Source organism: Eleutherodactylus coqui, chromosome 8 (assembly GCF_035609145.1).
Source record: "Eleutherodactylus coqui strain aEleCoq1 chromosome 8, aEleCoq1.hap1, whole genome shotgun sequence".
NCBI lineage: Eukaryota > Metazoa > Chordata > Amphibia > Anura > Eleutherodactylidae > Eleutherodactylus > Eleutherodactylus coqui.
In genome coordinates, this window is record NC_089844.1 from 186,615,003 (window position 1) to 186,637,143 (window position 22,141).

The following is a 22,141-nucleotide window of genomic DNA, read 5'->3' on the forward strand; positions in this document are numbered from 1 at the left end:
TTCTTCTTCTTGTTTCCGTTTTAATGACAGACATGAATGCAACAGTCAGGCGAATTGACCAGCTGACAAACATATTGGCTCCGTTGGCTGTCGGACAGATAATGACATTCGGGTCACCGGTCATAGGATGTGGCTTCATTGCTGGTTGGAACTTGCTGTCAATGTGTGTAGAATATTTTATACTTTGGAAGGTTTACCAGAAGACCCCGGCTTTAGCTAATAAAGCCTGCAAAAAAGATGACGATCAAGAATTAAAGCAATTAAATATAAAAGGTATGTGATGATAGAATTATATTCTGACACTATGTAGCCAAAGTGAATGGTCCTTCAGGCACAAAATAGGCAGAACTTTAAGCGGTTAATTTACATACAGCATGGCAATGATTAAACCTCAATATTACAATGTATGACCCCATTGGGGAACGGATAGCTATTTCGATTTCCGCGAGAGGATTTAACATGTTCTATTTTTGTGCGGAATGCACACGGAAGACTTTCATTGAAGTCAACGGAACCGTCTGACCCCGCAGCTCATCAGTAATTGACATTGCGGATAGGCTGTGGGTATCCGCGTCATTGCCTAGCAATGGCGTAGGAAAAACAGATTTAATTGTTAAAAAAACCTGTACTGCACATGACCGAAAGCTAGCATCCGCAATACAGAAGGAGAAGGTACGCTGGTCGCCATCCGGGGGGAAAACTGGATTCCGCTGCGGGCTCCTGCATGCAGAATCCAACTCAATCATGTGCAGCCATGATGCTCTCCTGCTCCTCTTGTCTTCTGTTGATAAGCGCTGCAGCGGTCACGTGTGTTGTTTACCACATTACTGCTGCAGCCAACTTAGAAAACAGCTTTAATATCACCAACGCGTTTCTTTTGCTTACATAGATTTATTCGCACATTTACTCCTAGTAACCTACTTACCTTACTAACCCCAACCCCAATGAATGCCCACTAACCCTGGCTGTATCCTTCTCTCTATCTGTTCTGTCTAGTCCCATTTTTGTATAACCATCCTGCTTCCCCCTAGATTAAGGCCCCTCCTGCCATCTAACCATCCTTTCCTCCAGCACATTCCTACTGTAGAGCCTGTAGCTGACAGAGAAGTCAGCCCAATTCTCCAAGAAGCGAAACCCTTCCTTCCTACGTTAATTTCTGAGCCACTTATTTACCTACATAAGCTCCTGCGGTCTTTCTAATGATGCTCATGGCACTGCTAGTATTTCTGAAAACACTACTCTGAAGATCTCAGAATTGAACTACCCTCCAAGTTCTCTAAAATCATTTTTCAGGACCTTCCATTTCCCTCTAGCTTTGTCATTGGTGGTAAACATATGTATTGTAGCATGAGTGTCTTCACTAGCCTGTACCTTGAGCATTGCATCTTCTCCAGCCTGTACCATGACCATCAGGTCTACCCCAGCCTGAACCACAAGTGCCATGCCTTTTCTAGCCTGTACCATGACCATTGGGTTTTCTCCAGCCTGTACCATGATCATTGGGTCTTCACCAATCTGTACCATGACCATCAGGTCTTCCCCAGCCTGTACCATGATCATCGAGTCTTCCCCAGCCTATGCCATGACAGTCAGGTCTTCCTCAGCCTGTACCATGGCCATTGGGTCTTTCCCAGCATGTACCATGACCATCAAGTCTTCCCCAACCTGTACCATGACCGTTAGGTTTTCCCCAGCCTATACCATGACCGTTGGGTCTTCCCCAGCCTATACCATGACCGTTGGGTCTTCCCCAGCCTGTACCATGACTGGCGAATCTTCCACAGACTGTACAATGCCTCTCTGGTCTTCCCCAGCTTTTACAATGACTGGTGGGTCTTCCCCAGCCTGTATCATGACTGGTGGGTCTTCCCCAGTGTGTACCATGACTGGTGAGTCTTCCCCAGCCCCACTCTCTTTTATATTTATGAGTGTCTGTTAATCAAACTTATTTTTTTGTGTGTCTACATAATTTTCTTTCCTTTTCAAAGTTATAGACCCAAATTCAAATAACAATGAAAAACCTACTGAAGATGTCCAACTCATGGAAGAGAAAGCTGTGGTGACAACGGGAACTCATAAAAAGCCGACATGCAGTGAAAAAATTACAGAGCCTTTTCACACATTCCGGGATGGCTGGGTTGCATACTACAACCAATCTGTGTTTTTGGCCGGCATGGGTCTTGCTTTCCTTTACATGACCGTTCTTGGCTTTGACTGTATCACCACTGGGTATGCTTACACGCAAGGTTTGAGCGGCTCGGTTCTCAGTATCCTTATGGGTGCATCTGCCATTTCTGGAATTATGGGAACTGTGGCATTCACCTGGCTCCGAAAAAAGTGCGGTCTCGTTCGTACTGGATTCATTTCAGGAATAGCTCAACTCAGCAGCCTAGTACTATGTGTGGTCTCAGTCTTTATGCCTGGAAGTCCATTGGATCTTACAGTTTCTCCATTTCAAGATATTGGTACTCGCTTTCTTGAAGGAGACGCCTTACCTACATTATCCCCAGGTGGTGTTCCTGAGGTGGCCTTCACAACCAGCAACTCCAGCTCAATAACCGGTGATTTAGAGATTCCTATTCCATTGACCTCAGTCTGTTTACTTTTTGCCGGAGTTATCGCAGCTAGAGTTGGTAAGTGCAATCAAGTGGGTGGCATTTTGGGAACAAAAATTCACATTTTTAAACAAGATATCTTGGTTTTGTTTAAATAATGGTCTTTTTCAAAGTTCTCTAACATAGATGTTGAGAATACAGCTCCTGTGTATAACTTGTTTATCAAGTATTATAAAAGTTAACCTCCTTGCAGTGTAGGAGGAGCTCAGTTTGTTCTGTAGGAGAAGGACGTTACAGTTTTGGACGGACAGAGTTCATTTTTAATTTAAGCAGCTATAGCTCTGGTTCATTTAACACTATAAACATGCTTGTGGTGTCATTTTAAAGGCATTAGCTCTTATCAGTTCATGTTATCACTGCCCATCAATCAGAGAGCATATTTGCTCTCCGATTGTCACATATGGGGTTTTTCCCAGAAAAGGATTGAAAAAAATGAGGACTTGCTCATCTAATCACTTCTCTACACCGTTTAACCTTGCAGGGGCCGTGGTCATTGCTGACCGCGGCATCTAAACGGTTTTATAGAAAAGAAATTGAATTTTTTTGTCCTCTTATACAAGACTTTAAATAATAATTTAAAAAAAACTTACACATAATTGGTATCGCCACATCCATAACAACCCCTACTATAAAATATTACATTATTTATTAAGCATGGTAAATTCCATTAAATAAAAGAAAATGCTTAAATAGCTGTTTTCTGTTTATCTCGCTTTGGCAAAACAGAAATAAAAACTAATCAAAAAGTTGTATATAACTCAAAATAGTATCAATAAAAACTAAAATTGTCTCACAAGAAACAAGCCAGCGGGACGCAAAAAAATACAGCTGTCGATGCAAAAATAAAGATGCTGGAATGTGGTGCCATGCAAAACGTACTTTTCTAAAAAAAAAAAAAAAAATTATATTGTGCAAAAGTGGTAAAACAGAATAAAACCTCAATAAATGTGGGGATTTGCTGCAGATTTAGTTGTGGATTCTGCAACAGATTTTACACTTTCATCTGAATTCAAATTGTCATTGTGAAATCTCCTGCAAATCGGCACTTAAATCAGCAACAAAATCTGCAGGAAATCAGCGACATATAATTGAACCCTTACAACCCCGTTGTGTGCCGCTGTCCAGCTCCCTTTAGCTTCACACCACAGTTAACCATCACCTGTAAATGGAACTTCTTAAACACTAAATAAAATTCCCAAAAGATAAAACACTCCCAGAAATTCCTTCCCTAATACACTCATATCATACACTATCCTACCAAAAGTAAGTAAACCCCTGAGCAAGTATTTATTTCCACATTTTAATACTTAGTGTGGCTCCTTTGGCCCTAATGGCATCAATTACTCTCTGTAACATGTTTTCTACTAAATTTCTGATAAATGTCAGCAGGTATTTCCCTTCATTCATCCAGCAAAGTCCAGTGAGCTCTCAAAGAAGATGCATTGTCACGTCTACAATGGTGCAAGGTGCATCGTCACTGGACCTTTGAGCAATCGGAAGACAACTGGCTGTAGTAGGAGCCTTTCTCCACTGCTCCATGACACTACTGCGAGCAGAAATGAACTGGTCACATTTTCCCACATTTCCCAAGATACCGCCCTTTCTATACTTACGCTAAAGTGGTTTATCATAAATGTTTCAGCAGGGAAAATGAATGACCATCTTAAAGGGTTTGTCCAGTGGTAAACTAAATCAGAAAGGATCTGCCACCGGTGACTCCCACTAATCAGCTGTTCACTAACCACTGTGTACTTGTGCACTGAGTTAATTTCTGCAGGAAGCAGACAGCTCCATTCTCAATATAGTGGCCAAAGTAAATAGCAAGATTACCTGCAATACCAAGCTTGACCACTGCAGTAAGAACAGAGCTGTGAGCTTCCTGCAGAAATTAGCTCAGTACATAAGCACAATGGCCTGGTGAATAGCTGATCAACAATGATCCCGGGTGGTTGACCCCCTCTGATGTGCTATTGGTGGCTTATCCTAAGAAACAACCATCAATAGTTTACAACTGGAGAACCCCTTTAAGTTTCCTGCCAGCAATAATAGCCGGCAGGAATTTGGGAAATAGTTGCCCTTTATCGAAAATAGGTATTTGTGTACCGAGATTTGTTTGCTAGAGGTTTATAGGTTCTCCTACTAGAAAGAAAGAGTATAGGGGGGATTCATGAAAGTCCTTACACCACAATTCTGGCAATGATACAATAATGAGTTGATAGAGTGGCAATCTAAAGTATTCACCTCGATGCAAATTAGATTTGTTTTCCAAATTTTCAAACTTTCAGCTGTTTGCAAAAAAAAAAAAAACGTTAAACAAGAATAATTTAAATTGCTCAACAGAACGAATATAACAAGAGGTTTCTCCAAATTCACCACAAAATGGCACTTTTACTGACTGCTGCAGTCTTAGAATTATTCCGACCCCTGAAGAGAATCCCTCATAAGAGCATACACTTGCAAATCAGATGTTGTCTCAAGCACACCTGATGTAACTAGTCAGGGCCTTCATTAGTTGTATCAGGTGTGTTTGAGATGAGGGCTTTGCTGTCTGTGATTTTTGATTGCATGTTAGAAATATGTCTATGACAAGAAGGGGCTCACTGATGGTCTGGGACTGGAACCCTGCAGCGAGTGGACCGTCAAATGGATTCCATCAAGTATCAGGAAATCCCAGGAGAAAACCACACGTCTTCTTTGAGGATGTTGAAGGTGGGAGTCATTAGACCCCTTCCAACAGGACAAGGATCCCAAGCCTCCCTCACAGTCCACTAGGGCTTGGATAAGAGTGGCCATCAGTCATCGGACTTGTACTCCATAGAGAATCTTTGGTGGGATGTAAAGAAGTCAGCTGCAGCAGACAAGCCAGAGGATATTAGTGACTGGAGACGGTTGTCCATGAGGAGCGGGGTAAGACTCCCCAGGACCGCTGCCAGAAGCTGCTGTCTGTACATCCCGTCTGCAGCAGACAGACCAGAGGATGTTAGTGACTGGAGGCCGTTGTCCATGAGGAGCAGAGTAAGACTTTCCAGGACCGCTGCCAGAAGCTGCTGTCTGTACATCCTGTCTGCAGCAGACAGACCAGAGGATATTAGTGACTGGAGGCCGTTGTCCATGAGGAGCAGGGTAAGACTCCTCGGACCGCTGCCAGAACCTGCTGTCTGTCTGTACATCCCGTCTGCAGCAGACAGACCAGAGACTATTAGTGACTGGAGGCCGTTGTCCATGAGGAGCGGCGTAAGACTCCTCGGACCGCTGCCAGAAGCTGCTGTCTGTCTGTACATCCTGTCTTCAGCAGACAGACCCCAGAATATTAGTGACTGGAGGCCGTTGTCCATGAGGAGCGGGGTAAGACTCCTCAGAACCGCTGCCAGAAGCTGTTGTCTGTCTGTACATCCTGTCTGCAGCAGACAGACCCCAGAATATTAGTGACTGGAGGCCGTTTTCCATGAGCAGTGGGGTAAGACTCCTCGGACCGCTGCCAGAAGCTGCTGTCTGTCTGTACATCACATCTGCAGCAGACAGACCAGAGAATATTAGTGACTGGAGGCCGTTGTCAATGGGGTGCGGGGTAAGACTCCTCAGGACCGCTGACAGAAGCTGCTGTCTGTCTGTACATCCCGTCTGCAGCAGACAGACTAGAGGATATTAGTGACTGGAGGCCGTTGTCCATGAGGAGCGGGGTAAGACTCCTCAGAACCGCTGCCAGAAGCTGCTGTCTGTCTGTACATCCCATCTGCAGCAGACAGACCAGAGGATATTAGTGACTGGAGGCCGTTGTCCATGAGGAGCGGGGTAAGACTCCCCAGGACCGCTGCCAGAAGCTGCTGTCTGTCTGTACATCACATCTGCAGCAGACAGACCAGAGACTATTAGTGACTGGAGGCCATTGTCCATGAGGAGCGGGGTAAAACTCCTCAGAACCGCTGCCAGAAGCCGCTGTCTGTCTGCACATCCTGTCTGCAGCAGACAGACCAGAGGATATTAGTGACTGGAGGCCGTTGTCCATGAGGAGCGGGGTAAGACTCCCCAGGACCGCTGCCAGAAGCTGCTGTCTGGCTGTACATCACGTCTGCAGCAGACAGACCAGAGAATATTAGTGACTGGAGGCCGTTGTCCATGAGGAGCGGGGTAAGACTCCTCGGACCGCTGCCAGAAGCTGCTGTCTGTCTGTACATCCCGTCTGCAGCAGACAGACCAGAGACTATTAGTGACTGGAGGCCGTTGTCCATGAGGAGCGGCGTAAGACTCCTCGGACCGCTGCCAGAAGCTGCTGTCTGTCTGTACATCCTGTCTTCAGCAGACAGACCCCAGAATATTAGTGACTGGAGGCCGTTTTCCATGAGCAGTGGGGTAAGACTCCTCGGACCGCTGCCAGAAGCTGCTGTCTGTCTGTACATCACATCTGCAGCAGACAGACCAGAGAATATTAGTGACTGGAGGCCGTTGTCAATGGGGTGCGGGGTAAGACTCCTCAGGACCGCTGCCAGAAGCTGTTGTCTGTCTGTACATCATGTCTGCAGCAGACAGACCAGAGGATATTAGTGACTGGAGGCCGTTGTCCATGAGGAGCGGGGTAAGACTCCTCGGGCGGCGGTCAGAAGCTGCTGTCTGTCTGTACATCCCGTCTGCAGCAGACAGACCCAAGAATATTAGTGACTGGAGGCCGTTGTCCATGAGAAGTGGGGTATGACTCCCCTGGACCGCTGCCAGAAGCTGCTGTCTGTCTGTACATCCCGTCTGCAGCAGACAGACCAGAGGATATTAGTGACTGGAGGCCGTTGTCCATGAGGAGCTGGGTAAGACTCCTCAGAACCGCTGCCAGAAGCTGCTGTCTGTCTGTACATCCCATCTGCAGCAGACAGACCAGAGAATATTAGTGACTGGAGGCCGTTGTCCATGAGGAGCGGGGTAAGACTCCTCGGACCGCTGCCAGAAGCTGCTGTCTGTACATCCCGTCTGCAGCAGACAGACCAGAGGATATTAGTGACTGGAGGCCGTTGTCCATGAGGAGCGGGGTAAGACTCCCCAGGACCGCTGCCAGAAGCTGCTGTCTGTCTGTACATCACATCTGCAGCAGACAGACCAGAGACTATTAGTGACTGGAGGCCATTGTCCATGAGGAGCGGGGTAAAACTCCTCAGAACCGCTGCCAGAAGCTGTTGTCTGTCTGTACATCATGTCTGCAGCAGACAGACCAGAGGATATTAGTGACTGGAGGCCGTTGTCCATGAGGAGCGGGGTAAGACTCCTCGGGCGGCGGTCAGAAGCTGCTGTCTGTCTGTACATCCCGTCTGCAGCAGACAGACCCAAGAATATTAGTGACTGGAGGCCGTTGTCCATGAGAAGTGGGGTATGACTCCCCTGGACCGCTGCCAGAAGCTGCTGTCTGTCTGTACATCCCGTCTGCAGCAGACAGACCAGAGGATATTAGTGACTGGAGGCCGTTGTCCATGATTAGCGGGATAAGACTCCTCGGACCGCTGCCAGAAGCTGCTGTCTGTCTGTACATCCCATCTGCAGCAGACAGACCAGAGGATATTAGTGACTGGAGGACGTTGTCCATGAGGAGCGGGGTAAGACTCTCCAGGACCGCTGCCAGAAGCTGCTGTCTGTCTGTACATCACATCTGCAGCAGACAGACCAGAGAATATTAGTGACTGGAGGTCGTTGTCCATGGGGAGCGGGCTAAGACTCCTCAGGACCGCTGCCAGAAGCTCCTTTCTGTCTGTACATCCTGTCTGCAGCAGACAGACCAGAGGATATTAGTGACTGGAGGCCGTTGTCCATGAGGAGCGGGGTAAGACTCCCCAGGACCGCTGCCAGAAGCTGCTGTCTGTCTGTACATCACATCTGCAGCAGACAGACCAGAGGATATTAGTGACTGGAGGCTGTTGTCCATGAGGAGCGGGGTAAGACTCCTCGGACCCCTGCGAGAAGCTGCTGTTTGTCTGTACATCACGTCTACAGCAGACAGACCAGAGGATATTAGTGACTGGAGGCCGTTGTCCATGAGGAGCGGGGTAAGACTCCTCGGACCGCTGCCAGAAGCTGCTGTCTGGCTGTGCATCACGTCTGCAGCTGGTCATAATAGCCAAATGGGGCTCCACTGAGCACTACAGACCCTCCTCATGAACGGGGGAGGGATAATTCTAAGAATGCGGTAGTCAATAAAAGTGACATTTTGTGGTGAATTTTGAGGAACTACTTTTATTAGTTGTTTTGAACTTCTTGAATTGTTCTTTTTTTTTGCAAACCCCTGAAAGTTTGTAAGTTTGCAAATAACTCTAATTTGTAATGGGGAAGGGGGGGAATCATTTTTGATTGTAACTGTAGATAAATAGTACATCTGCATTAATGGGTAATCCATTCAAAACAAAAACAATCCATGTAGGTCAAAATCTGATTTATGAGGAAATCAACTCTACAGATTAAAAAAGCCAGCAAGCGCCGTGTATGTAGTGACCAAAGCAGGACGGTCCGGCATCAATCAGTGCACATCCGCTGAGCTGAACAGTGGCAGTTATTCCCCAGCCGGCATTGGTATATACCCACGCCCTCTCCGGCTTTTATTATAAGGCCTTGTCAGGTTTCTGGGCTATTTTTTAAGTATAGACTCAAATGCGTTAAAACTACAAAAGCCGGGATTACTGCCCCGTCCTCCGCCCTGGTGTACCAGCGCTGCAGCCCTGCTGTCCTGCTGGTCTTTGTTGTGGAACAGATACCACCTGACTTACTGCTGCCAGTCAGAGGCCGCAACGGTCAGGTGCCATTCTCCTGGCATCATGGCACCCAACATCGGAGCCCAGGAGGCATATATTTATATTCCACAACACTTCTGCTCGATTCACAACCTGATTGTTTGGGTTGGCTGATTGACAGTGATTGGTTGTTTGGGTTGGCTGATTCACAGTGATTGGTTGTTTGGGTTGGCTGATTCACAGTGATTGGTTGTTTGGGTTGGCTGATTTACAGTGATTGGTTCTTTGGATTGGCTGATTCACAGTGATTGATTATATGGGTTGAATCGAGCAGAAGTGTTATTGAATAAAAATATATGCGCCCGTGGTGCGACACCTGACCGCTGCGGCCTCTGATTGGCTGCAGTAAGTCAGGTGGCATCCATTCCACAACAAAGACCAGGAGGACAGCAGGGCTGCAGCGCTGGATCACCAGGGCCGAGGACAGGTCTGTAATCTCTGCTTCTGTTATTTAAGCCTATATTTTAAAAAGCAGCAACCGGACAAACCCCTTTAAGCAGTCCCGTCTATCCGTCTATACAATATAGTATATATATATATATATATATATATATATATATATATATATATATTTTTTTTTTTTTTTAATACAGCAGTTTTGAAAATTGCAAAATCCAGAGATTTACCAAATTAACAACCTTTTATAACACGTCGGGATCATATACAGCTGCTCAGCTTAGTATACCCCTAAATAATGAAGTTACCATTTCATAGTCAGATACTAGCTCTACAAAGTGATAGTGATTACAGTGCTGTTACCTCCAGTGTTCGCAGGTGTCGTCTTTTCTAGAGTCACCAATTTTCATTTTTCTTCTCTGTCTTGGCCCAGAAGACTTCTTCCAGTCAGACTTTCCCTGTCCTGCTCCTATCCCCAACTAAACCTCTCAGTAACACCACCCATAGGACTAGTGCCCCCTCTGTGGCCCAACAAAGTGATAGTGGCCGCTCTGTTGCCGCTGTTAAGTAACAATGCCCCCTTCTGTGGTCCCACTTAAAGCGGTTGTTCCAGAATAGACTTTTATCACCTACCTTTAGTATAGGTAATAGACTTTAGATCATTTAGGTGCTCACTGCTGAGACCTCCATCAATCCCAAGAAGAGGGGTCCCATGTGCCCCTCTTCTCTTCACCATGGGAGGGAGGAGGGGATTAAATGGAGCGGCAGCCGTGCATGTGCGATGCCGCAGCATTCAATTTCAGTTTGACTGCAGGAAGTAGCCAAGGACTTGTTCTCAGCTATTTCCATCGGCACTATTAAAATGAATAGAGTGGTGGCCATGCATGTGATGAGAAGAGGGGGGCATGAGTTCCTTGTTCTGAAGATTGGTGGAGGTCTCAGCAGTGAGACCCCCACCACGCAGACTTTCATCACCCATTCTATAAGTGAGTGATAAGTCTATTCTGGTACACCCTTTCAAATATAGTGTCCTCCTCTGTGACCCCACTTAAATATATTGACATAGAACCGCTAAACGCAGCGGATTTATGGCGTAATCTGACTACTCCCCCATGTACACTGCGCAGGAGAAGGAGAGGAGTCAGTTGTGAATACAGCAGTCCTGTGTCATACTGACCGTGAGTGGATCCTCCTGCTGTCAGAGACTTGTGAGGAGTCAGGAAGCGGGCGGCAAGAAGAGGGCAGCACTGCCACCAGGGCAGAGAGCGCCATAACTTTTTACCAACAATTAACATTGCACATAAAAAGTAAATCCTGGCCGACCTCTGCAGGTAATTACCGGGCGGGTGGCAGTCCGAGATAGGAATGATTTATAGGGTACATGTTATTCATTAATCTGCCCGATAGTTCAATAGAAACACTGTAGCCAAATAGCTTCTTTTTTTGAATTTGTGCCACAAAACCTTAAGGCTGGGTTCACAGGGGGCAGATTTGCCACGCCGAAATTCCGTCTGGATTTTCGCCGTGGCAAATCTGCCTGCGGCCGCTAATTCCGGTATTAGCCATCCACGTAGAAGAGATTTCTCAGAAATCTCGTCCACACGGGATGGTGAATCCGCCGCGGCAAAGCCGGAAGAAGCCGGCGCTGCGGTGTGGATTCAGCGGCTGCAGCATGTTCATATTTTCTCTTCTTCCGCTGCGGCTGTGAGCGCCGGCTGCGAGCACTGGCTGTAGCGGAAGAGTGAGCGGCCAGGCCGCTTCAAAACCTGCAGCTAAGTGCGGCAGGTTTTGAAGCAGCGCTTTTCCCGGCAGAAATCTCGCGGCGACAGGAATACGCCTTAAATCTATTGAGACAGATTGATAAATTATTCTCGGAGCAATTGTACACTATGTTGACACAGGTATTGGCCCTCCAGCAGTCCTGTGCGGTCAGGTTATGTGTAGCATTAAGTAAAAAGGAGAGGATCGCACCGGTAGACCCAAGTACAGAAACCATCAGATGCCAACTGGTGTAGAGCTGACAACGGGGTCTGGTGGGGGATGTCACCAGGTGTAGAGCTGACAACGGGGTCTGGTGGGAGGGATGTCACCAGGTGTAGAGCTGACAACGGGGTCTGGTGGGGGGATGTCACCAGGTGTAGAGCTGACAGCGAATCTGGTGGGTGGATGTCACCAGGTGTAGAGTTGACAGCAGGGTCTGTCTGGTGGTGGGATGTCACCAGGTGTAGAGCTGACAATGTGGTCTGGTGGGGGGATGTCACCAGGTTCAGAGCTGACAACGGGGTCTGGTGGGGGATGTCACCAAGTGTAGAGCTGACAACGGGGTCTGGTGGGGGGACGTCACCTGGTGTAGAGCTGACAACGGGGTCTGGTGGGGGGATGTTACCAGGTGTAGAGCTGACAACAGGGTCTGGTTGGGGGATGCCACCAGGTGTAGAGCTGACAACAGGGTCTGGTGGGTGGATGTCACCAGGTGTAGAGCTGACAACAGGGTCTGGTGGGGGGATGTCACCAAATGCAGAGCTGACAACGGGGTCTGGTGGGGGATGTCACCAGGTGTAGAGCTGACAACGGGGTCTGGTGGTGGGGGGATGTCACCAGGTGTAGAGCTGACAACGAGGCCTAGTGAGGGATGTGACTGTGTAAAGCTGACAATGGGGTCTGGTGGGGGGATGTCACCAGGTGTAGAGCTGACAACAGGGTCTGGCAGTGGGATGTCACCAGGTGTAGAGCTGACAATGGGGTCTGGTGGGAGGATGTCCCCAACCAATCAGTACGGTACATCGCAGCTTCTGGACCTTCCAGAGTCCCCTGTTGGCCATGTTATTGGGAGATGGAGACTATCCGGTGTGTGCGGTACCGCCACGTTCATGGGGACCTCATACACTGTGAAGACATCATACACATCGTTTGTCCTCGCTCAGGAGGTCTCACCGGCCGTTGGAACATCGATTAGCACCAAAACCATCAGTAGGAAACTGCATGCGAAGGGTTACCATGAACGAGCGGCTGCACACAACATCACAGCAGTGACTGCACAGATGCATCTGCGATGGGGCTTGGAGCGTCGTTCTAGGGCTGTAAGGGTGGCTTCACACGAGCGTGTTTTTGTGTGTACATAGGTGCGCACCTATGTACACGCAAAAACACACGTGTATGAAGGTCCGTGCATTGCCTTCAATAGAGCTGCGGCTGCTGCTGGCGGCTCCATTAAAGGCAATGGTCTGCCAGCACCCCTGAATTGTTTTTTTTACAGGGAAGAGCTTTACATATAAGCGTTTCCCTGAAAAACAAGGAAAAATGGTAATTTAAAAAAAAAACAACCTTTCTGCAGCTGCCGGGGCTCAGCCGCGTCCAGCTGACTCTTCTCCTGCACTGCTCTGAGGAGTATTCAGCCAGCAGGGATTTAAAATCCCTGCCTGTTGAATGGGCTGCCTCTGATTGGCTGAGCACTGTGACCAATCAGAGGCAGCTCTCAGCTATTATATGACAGCTGAGAACTGCCTCTGATTGGTCCCTGCGCTCAGCCAATCAGAGGCAGCACTCACCCATTCGTGAATTCATGGACAGGTAAGTTTTTTTTAAATTTACATTAAAATTCTTGTTTTTCAGGGAAGGGCTTATATGTAAAGCTCTTCCCTGAAAAACAATTCAGGGGTGCCAGCAAACCGTTGTCTTCTCTGGAGCCACCGGCAGCAGCCACTGCTCCGTTGAAGACAATGCGTGCATTCCCTTTGGTGCACGCATATCCTATCTTTACAGGCACGCACCTGTAAAACACGGACATGTGAACACACCATGGGGAATGCATTAGTTCTAATAGAAGCGTGTTTTTGTGCGCACGTATGCAAACGCTCGTATGAAGCCACCCTAAATAAGTGAAAACAAGTGTTGTGGAAAGATTAATCCAGACACCATCTTCTGATTGAATGGTCCCACTTGGGTGTGGCGGTCGCCTAGAGAGCGGTTTCTACGCCACTGCATAGTCACAGCAGTGAAGTTTGGAGGAGGTTTAGTTATGGTATAGGGGTGTTTCTACTGGGAAGGTCTGGGACCATAGGTTATAGTGAAGTCCATCCTCACCGCCAATGGGTAGAGAGACATTCTTGACAATGTGGCATCACCTTCCCTGCGGTAATACTTTGGTACAGCTCTGTGTCTACCAACATGACTGAGCCCCATGTCATACAGCATGCAGTGTTGAGGCTTGGTTTGAGGAGCAGAATGTCTACAAACTTCATTGGCCAACCCAAAGTCTGGATCTCAGTCCCATCGAGCATCTTTGGGACAAACTAGATCGCTGTTTCTGTGCACGCCCAACACACTAAATATCTCCTGCATCACTATCTGAAGCTCTCCTCCACACATCTATGGGTATTTGGTGGGAAGCAGCCGCGAAGGTCACTGCAGTCACTGAGGCCGAAGGCGTCCCAACACCGGATTGAGAAATGTGAATAAAATGGAATTTCCTCACCTCATATGGGCGTCCCAATACTTCTGTCAGCATAGTGCATTTGGAATTTTAAAACCATGCTAAAATCTCACAAGATCTATTACTTGAAATGAGATGTAACGTGTTGAGCGGCCTGACTGAATTTCATTTTGAATACACAAAATATTTGTGTTTTTTTGTAGGTCTTTGGTCCTTTGATCTGACGGTGACTCAACTCTTGCAAGAAAATGTCATCGAGTCTGAGCGAGGCATTATAAATGGTGTCCAGAACTCCATGAATTACCTTCTCGATCTCCTGCACTTCATCATGGTGATCCTGGGGCCCAACCCTGAAGCGTTTGGCTTGCTTGTTCTCATTTCTGTGTCATTTGTTGCCATGGGCCACATAATGTATTTTCGATTTGCTTACAAAAATCTTGGAACGCAGCTGTTTTCTTATTCTTCTCCTGATCCAAAAACGGTGGCAAGTGATCAGCAGGGTGGAGAGTCTGCTGTTTAAAAGGGCATTAAGTTCAGTAGCCATTTATTAGCTTATGTTGTATTGTCCGTGAGTGTTCTCTAGATTTATTATATGGTATCTGTTTTATAAATGTACTTTAGTTATAAATGGGAATTTGATATAACCACCAAAGGTCAGAGCTTCAGTCATACAACTATGTTCTGATTAGGCCTTTTACATTGTCAAAGGCTTGTAAGGCTAGCTTCACAATGAATCACCATGCCTGGAGTTTATACCCATCAGCCATAACATTAAAACGTAAAATTGTGTAGGTCCCCAACTGACCTATTAAATCATTGACTCTGCAAGACCGTGGAAGGTGCCTCGTAGTATCTGGCATCAAGATATGTGCAGCAAATCCTTTAAAGGGATGTTGTCAACTTGTACAACCACTTCCAGAATGCGGGGTCGAGAGCCAAATAGCTAATTGTTACAGATCCCACTCTTGGACTCCTGGCACTCAGCTGATGTGGCTGGTGGAAGTCACCACCAACCATACAATTCCCCTTCAGCTGCAATTCATATGACTAGCTATCCATACCGGGTCAACAGAAGGTCCACCAAAGCGGGAGCCACTCTTACTGAGCAGCTGTTACATCCGTGCTGAGGGTTAATGCACCATGCCAAGCACGGGCACAAGGCAGTGTTAACACCCTACAAATAAAGATCAGGAAGTCCCACGCGTAACACAAAAGCCACTACCAAGTACAACCAAAGGTGGAAGAATGGGAAAAATAGCCAGAAGGGGAAAAAACCCTGCCTAAAGTGGGGCCATCACCCCGACAAGGACGGCCCCACGTCTATAATCTGGGTCAACTGCACTGAGCCTAGGTGGAGACAGGGAATATTAATAAACAGGTGGTAACAACTATAGGCAGCAGGGGCAATGGCAGGAGCAACCCCAAGATATAAATAAATACCAACTACTTAACTTGATCAGGATGGCAGCACCAAGGGAAATATAGACTAGACCAACTTCACCAACAAGAGATGAATAATCAGCAACTTCTAAGAGTAGGGGCTGGAATATACAAACCCTCTCTAGTAGATTGGCCTGCAAGGGAAAACACAACCACCTAAGGGAATCTCAACATATGGCTCTCAATGACCTTTTAGCAACAGCGGGAAAACCCTGAGGAATAACAAACATACAACCCAAAAAGTGCCATAACGTGGCTTGGACTGGCATTGTGCTGCAAGTCCATTTACGCCTGGCGGCTGTCATAACCTGATACTGTGGCAGTTGTCGAGCCGTGACAGCTGCTGTCTGCTCTAGGTCATACTGGGGAGGGTCCAGAGATGGAACCCCACTGTATGATGTTCTTATGCCCTAATAGGACATATGAACAGGGGTTGTGCTCTTGGCACAACCCCTTTTAAGTCCTGCCAGTTGCGAGGAGGGGCCTCCATGGATCGGACTAATTTTTCCAGCAGATCCCACAGATGCTTCATTGGATTGAATTCTGGAGAATTTGGATGCCAAATCAGCATCTTGAGCCATTTGTCATATTTCTCCAAGCAAACAATTCTTGAGGCATGGCAGGGCACATTATCTTGCTGACAGTTTCCACAACTATTAGGGAATATCGCTGCCTGTACTTGGTCTGGAACAATTTTTATGAAGGTTATACATGTCAAAATATACAGAAACGCCAGAGCACAATGTTTCCCATTGCTCAGAGCATCACATTGTCTTCATGCCCTCTTCCAATAGCGCATCTTGGTGCCAGCTCTTCAACAGGTAGGCACCTACCCAAGTTCACCAGACTAGGACTTTTTCAATTGCTTTATGGTTCAGATGCTCATATGTCCATTGTAGTTGCTCTTGGTGGTGGACAGGGGTCAGTATGCACATCCTGAGGCTATCCGACCCCCATCCTGCAGGTTGTATGCCCTGTATGTTCTGACATCTTTTCTATCATGGTTATCATCAGCTTTTTCGTCATTGTGTACTACAGTAGCTCTTGTGGGATCGGACCAGACAGGCTAGCCTTTGCCCTCCCCCCCTTGCTCATCAGTGATCCTTGGGCACCCATGTTGCCAGTTTTCTGGTTGCCCTTCCCAGTACCCCACAAGACTGGCCATCCTGGAGATGGTCTGACCCAGTTGTCTAGCCATCACAGGATTTGCCCACTTTTCTTGCTTCCAACACACTAATTTCAAAAACTTGCTGCTTATTATATGATAACCCTAGACTGGCACCATTGTCATCACACAAACAATGCTATTCACTTCACCGGTCAGTGGTTTTAATGCAATGGCTGATCAGCGTACATCAGGAAATGCTTCCAACATCTGCTTTTAACATGCCTATAGAGTATAGCCAGACATATGATGGAAGAAGTGCACTTTCGGCAGACATTTGGCCTGAGTTCATTGGTACACCTTTGATTTACCAGTATTGAAAAGCTTAACCCTTTCCAATCCACTGTCTGATGTCTAAAGACATTATGATTTAAGGCTGTACAGCTCCGATGTTGGAAGACGCCCGTCTGGGTTCTCTTACTGTATATTGCCCACCTCTCTGCTGTCGGAGCCTATCCAATGTGTCACCTCATGCAGTACTGGTGTTAGCCAGCATAGAGCGCCGTTGTATAACAGCAGAAAAAGAGTAAGCCCCCTAGGAAAACCAGGATACAAATTGGATTGGAAAGGGTTAATTGATTCAACTCTATGCAAAAAAAAAAAACAAAACAATACTATGCTCTTTTTTATGATGACAGACCTCAATATATTGTTGCATGTATCTGTGGCTTCTCTTGGGCTGCACTTTTTGTAACACCGCCACCAAATGGAATGTCCTAACATGGTGTGAACCATTGCCACTAAAGGGGTTGTCCCACTTCTAGCCGTTCTGCTGCAGGAGGCAGACAGCTCTGTATAATGCATAGTGGCTCGGGTTGGTATTGCACCTGTTGAAGTGAATTAGACTTAGCCTGCAGTACTAATCCTGGCCAGTGCGCAATGTATGGAGCTGTCTACTTCTTGCTGCAGAACGGTTAGAAGCGGGACAAGCCCTTTAAGTAACGATTTCATTATTATATCAATGAATGTGAAAACCAAAGATTGAGGTGCTTTACAAATGCCGTAGACATAAGAGTCTTGTTTTATTATTTGTTTGATCATGTGAATCCTGATAATGCCTCTAACATGGAGCTTGTGAAATAGTTTGTGTCTTCATTTCCACAGATAGTGTATGATGATTTAGAGTGTGTAGCATTTAACTCTTTCATTGCCTTATCATAGTAGCCTATTATATCCTATATTGTAGAAGGATTTACATAGTTTAGTGTTGTGTTGTTTGAATGCGCAGCTGTCCCTCTGATGGCCGGATTGTTACGCTGGTCAGCATGCCTGCAGATTTGTCCTGGCTGTAATATGGCCCCACATTGCTGGTGCATGTAACTAGGGTTACATGGCGAAATGCAGCAAATCCCTGTACAGTGATGGGATTAACGCGACGGCAGAAAAATATATTTCATGTGATCTGTGCAGGAAAATATTTTCCAGAAGGAGCCATTGAGGTTGTGTCTGTAACCGCGTGACCGCATATTGCCAAGTAACTCAGGCCTTAGTGCATGAGCTCCTGCAGTGTAGTAGTCACCGAGCAGTCAGCATTGTATACAGCCTCAGACACCAGCTTCTAGGCAGGGCACAAGCTTCAGAATGCAGTCTTCACTCCCTGATATGCAGTTTACAACCTGCTCCTAGTTTCAGATTTTGCTCATGTGGGCGTCTCTGTCCCATTAGTACATACTGGATGTTAGTTCTGTGTCTAGGATGCTGCTGCCTTCACTAGGTCTCATGCACAGCTTCGTTCCTATACTAATTTCTCCTTCTACAACCTATGAAGGATCTCCTTCCTCTTGTGATGACAGACACCGATGTTGAGGAGTCTAGGATTCCCAGTCCTGGGCAGCATTTGCTTTGTGTGCTCTGCTTCCTCTCTACACTGTGATCTGTCCCTCCTCTTGCTGCAAACTGCCTTGTGTGCTCTGCTTCCTCTAGACCAGTGGTGGCGAACCTATGGCACGCGTGCCAGAGGCGGCACGCAGAGCCGTCCCTACTGGCACGCGCCCCATCGGCTGCTCACCACTTGTGAATACCAGCAGGGGCCACGGCTCCCCTGCCAGCATTCACAAACGGCACTGCTAGCCGCGCTGGTCCCGGCACACACTGATTTCAGTGTGCAGCAGGAATCCCCCTCCCCCTGCCCTGACGTCTCCTACTACTTGGTTCCGCCGGGAGGGGGGAGGCGTCCAGCAGCGTATGGAGCATATTAACACTTTCTTCCCCACTTCTGCAGCAATCAGCAATTCCCAGCAACCTGATTGGTTGTTTGGTGAATCAGCCAACCCAAACAACCAATCAGGTTGCTGGGAATAACCTATTGAGGGAGAAGTGGGCAAGAAAAAGTTAATATGCATGCCTGGACCATTGCTGACCAGAAGAGGAGCATCAGCTTCCAGAAGAAGGGGGAGGAGGTAAGTATGTGGGTCTCGGGAGGGGCACTGTGGGGTGGCACTACTGCACCGGGGGGCCACTGTGGGGTGTGACTACTGCACCGGGGGGCCACTGTGGGGTGTCACTACTGCACTGGGGGGCCGCTGGGGGTGTCACTATTGCACTGGGGGGCCGCTGGGGTCGTCACTATTGCACTGGGGGCCGCTGGGGGTGTCACTATTGCACTGAGGGGGCCGCTGGGGATGTCACTACTGCAATGGGGGGCCGCTGGGGGGTGTCACTACTGCACTGGGGGGCCGCTGGGGGGTGTCACTACTGCACTGGGGGCCGCTGGGGGGTGCCCCTAATGCACTGGGGGCACTATTATTGCTGTGGGGTGGGGGACACTATTACCGCTGGGGCCGCTGTGGGGTGGGGGTCATTATCACCACTGGGGCCGCTGTGGGGGTCACTATCACCGCTGGGGCCGCTGTGATGTGGGGGTCACTATTATCGCTGGGGGGTGGTGGTCACTATTACCGCTGGGGCTGCTGTGTGGTGGGGGTCACTATTATTGCTGTGGGGGGTCACTATTACCGCTGGGGCCGCTGTGTGGTGGGGGTCACTATAACCGCTGGGGCCGCTGTGGGGGTCACTATTAACCCTGGGGCTGCTGGGGGGGTGTCACTATTACTGCTGGGGGGTGGGGGTCACTATCACCGCTGGAGCTGCTGAGTGGTGGGGGTCACTATTACCGCTGGGGCCGCTGTGTGGTGGGGGTCACTATTATCGCTGTGGGGGGGGGGGGGTCACTATTACTGCTGGGGCCGCTGTGTGGTGGGGGTCACTATTACCGCTGAGGCCGCTGTGTGGTGGGGGTCACTATTATCGCTGTGGGGGGGTCACTTTTACCGCTGGGGCCGCTGTGATGTGGGGGTCACTATTATCGCTGGGGCTGGGTCACTATTACCGCTGGGGTATGTTTACATATGGCAGACATGGGCAGGGCTGTTTTATAATAGACGGGGTGCTGATTTTGACTGCTTTTTGGATGCTGAAATGCTGCAGAATTTTCCACAGAAATTTCCACTGAGGACATCCTGCAGTATTTCCGCATCCAAAAAGCAGTCAAAATCTGCACCCCATCTATTTTGAAGTGGCCCTGTTCTTTATAGAACGACGGGGGTACAATTATACCTCGTGATAAGCCCCGCCCCCTGACATGTTGGCACTTTGCGATAAATAAGTGGGTTTTAGGTTGCAGTTTGGGCACTCGGTCTGTAAAAGGTTTGTCATCACTGCTCTAGACTGTCTACATGATCTCTCCCTCCTCCTGCTGCAAACTGCCTTGTGTGCTCTGCTTCCTCTCTACACTGTCTATGTATTCTCTCCCTCCTCCTGCTGCAAACTGCCTTGTGTGCTCTGCTTCCTCTAAACTGTCTATCTGATCTCTCCCTCCTCCTGCTGCAAACTGCCTTGTGTGCTCTGCTTCCTCTCTACACTGTCTATGTATTCTCTCCCTCCTCTTGCTGCAAACTGCCTTGTGTGCTCTGCTTCCTCTCTACACTGTCTATGTATTCTCTCCCTCCTCCTGCTGCAAACTACCTTGTGTGCTCTGCTTCCTCTCTACACTGTCTACATGATCTCTCCCTCCTCCTGCTGCAAACTGCCTTGTGTGCTCTGCTTCCTCTCTACACTGTCTGTGATCTCTCCCTCCTCCTGCTGCAAAATACCTTGCGTGCTCTGCTTCCTCTCTACACTGTCTATGTATTCTCTCCCTCCTCCTGCTGCAAACTGCCTTGTGTGCTCTGCTTCCTCTCTACACTGTCTATGTATTCTCTCCCTCCTCCTGCTGCAAACTACCTTGTGTGCTCTGCTTCCTCTCTACACTATCTACAAGATCTCTCCCTCCTCCTGCTGCAAACTGCCTTGTGTGCTCTGCTTCCTCTCTACACTGTCTGTGATCTCTCCCTCCTTCTGCTGCAAACTGCCCTGTGTGCTCTGCTTCCTCTCTACACTGTCTGTGATCTCTCCCTCCTCCTGCTGCAAAATACCTTGCGTGCTCTGCTTCCTCTCTACACTGTCTATGTGATCTCTCCCTCCTCCTGCTGCAAACTGCTTTGTGTGTGCTTTCCTCCTTTCTTAGGCTATATATTTTACTGAATGAGAAGTAGATTCATGGAATAAACTCCCAGCAGATGTGATTGGAAAATCAGCAATAAATTGAAGGGGTATTCCATAGAATTCCTATTCGGACATTCAGTTTCTATTTTTCGGAAGATATGTTTATATATGTGTGTATTAGGATCTTCGGCCCTTCTTCCAAAAACAGAATTTAACTTTTTCAACTTTAAGGTGTACCAGAGTTTTCAACATATTTTCTAAAGTACACCAGATTCTCCTTACCCTCCTCTCATTTGCTGCTATTTGCACCCTGTTTCATATCTGTAAGGTTTGATTTTCAGGTAATCTTCCCTCCCCATTTTTCTGGTGTTTGCAATCTGCTTTCAGGAAAGGAGTGTGTGTGTAGCAAGCATTTTGCCAGTAGTTCACTGTCCTGTACTTCCTTGCACTTACTTCCCATGCTGCATTGCACTGTCTATGGTCCAATGAGTAGGGAGCTAGTATCTGAATGCCCGTCCCTCTGCTTTCCCAGGACAGTCAGGCATTTAGAAACATTTTGACCAAAGGGTTAGTAAACCCACTTTAGTGGACACACACAAAAACACACCCACATGCTGTAACAGCAGGAGAGGCAGAGACTGTGGAGATTGTTATCACAGTGTCTGCAGATCTGTCAGCCTGCAGCCTCTGAGTACATGGGAGCTGCCTGTGAAAATAGCCCTTATCCTGCGGCTAAGGAAACATCCCTGTGGAAGCTCTGTACCTAACAACAGAGAGTGGATTGCAGAGAAGCATGAAGGGAGGCCCCCATTTCAAACATGATTTACAGCGGTAAAGCAACAAAATGTATAAT

The 22,141-nt window shown here is 47.8% G+C and overlaps 1 protein-coding gene across 1 annotated transcript in view; it reads left to right on the forward strand.

Moving 5' to 3' along the window:
- The window catches only part of SLC40A1 (solute carrier family 40 member 1), a 48,967-nt gene extending 29,640 nt beyond the window's left edge, over nt 1-19,327 (forward strand). The window contains exons 6-8 of the mRNA XM_066577114.1: nt 31-273; nt 1,989-2,633; nt 14,405-19,327. Coding sequence (XP_066433211.1) covers nt 31-273; nt 1,989-2,633; nt 14,405-14,721 — 1,205 coding nt within the window. The 3' untranslated portion in view covers nt 14,722-19,327. The remainder of the gene's footprint in view (nt 1-30; nt 274-1,988; nt 2,634-14,404) is intronic.
- Nucleotides 19,328-22,141: the final 2,814 nt, after the last annotated feature.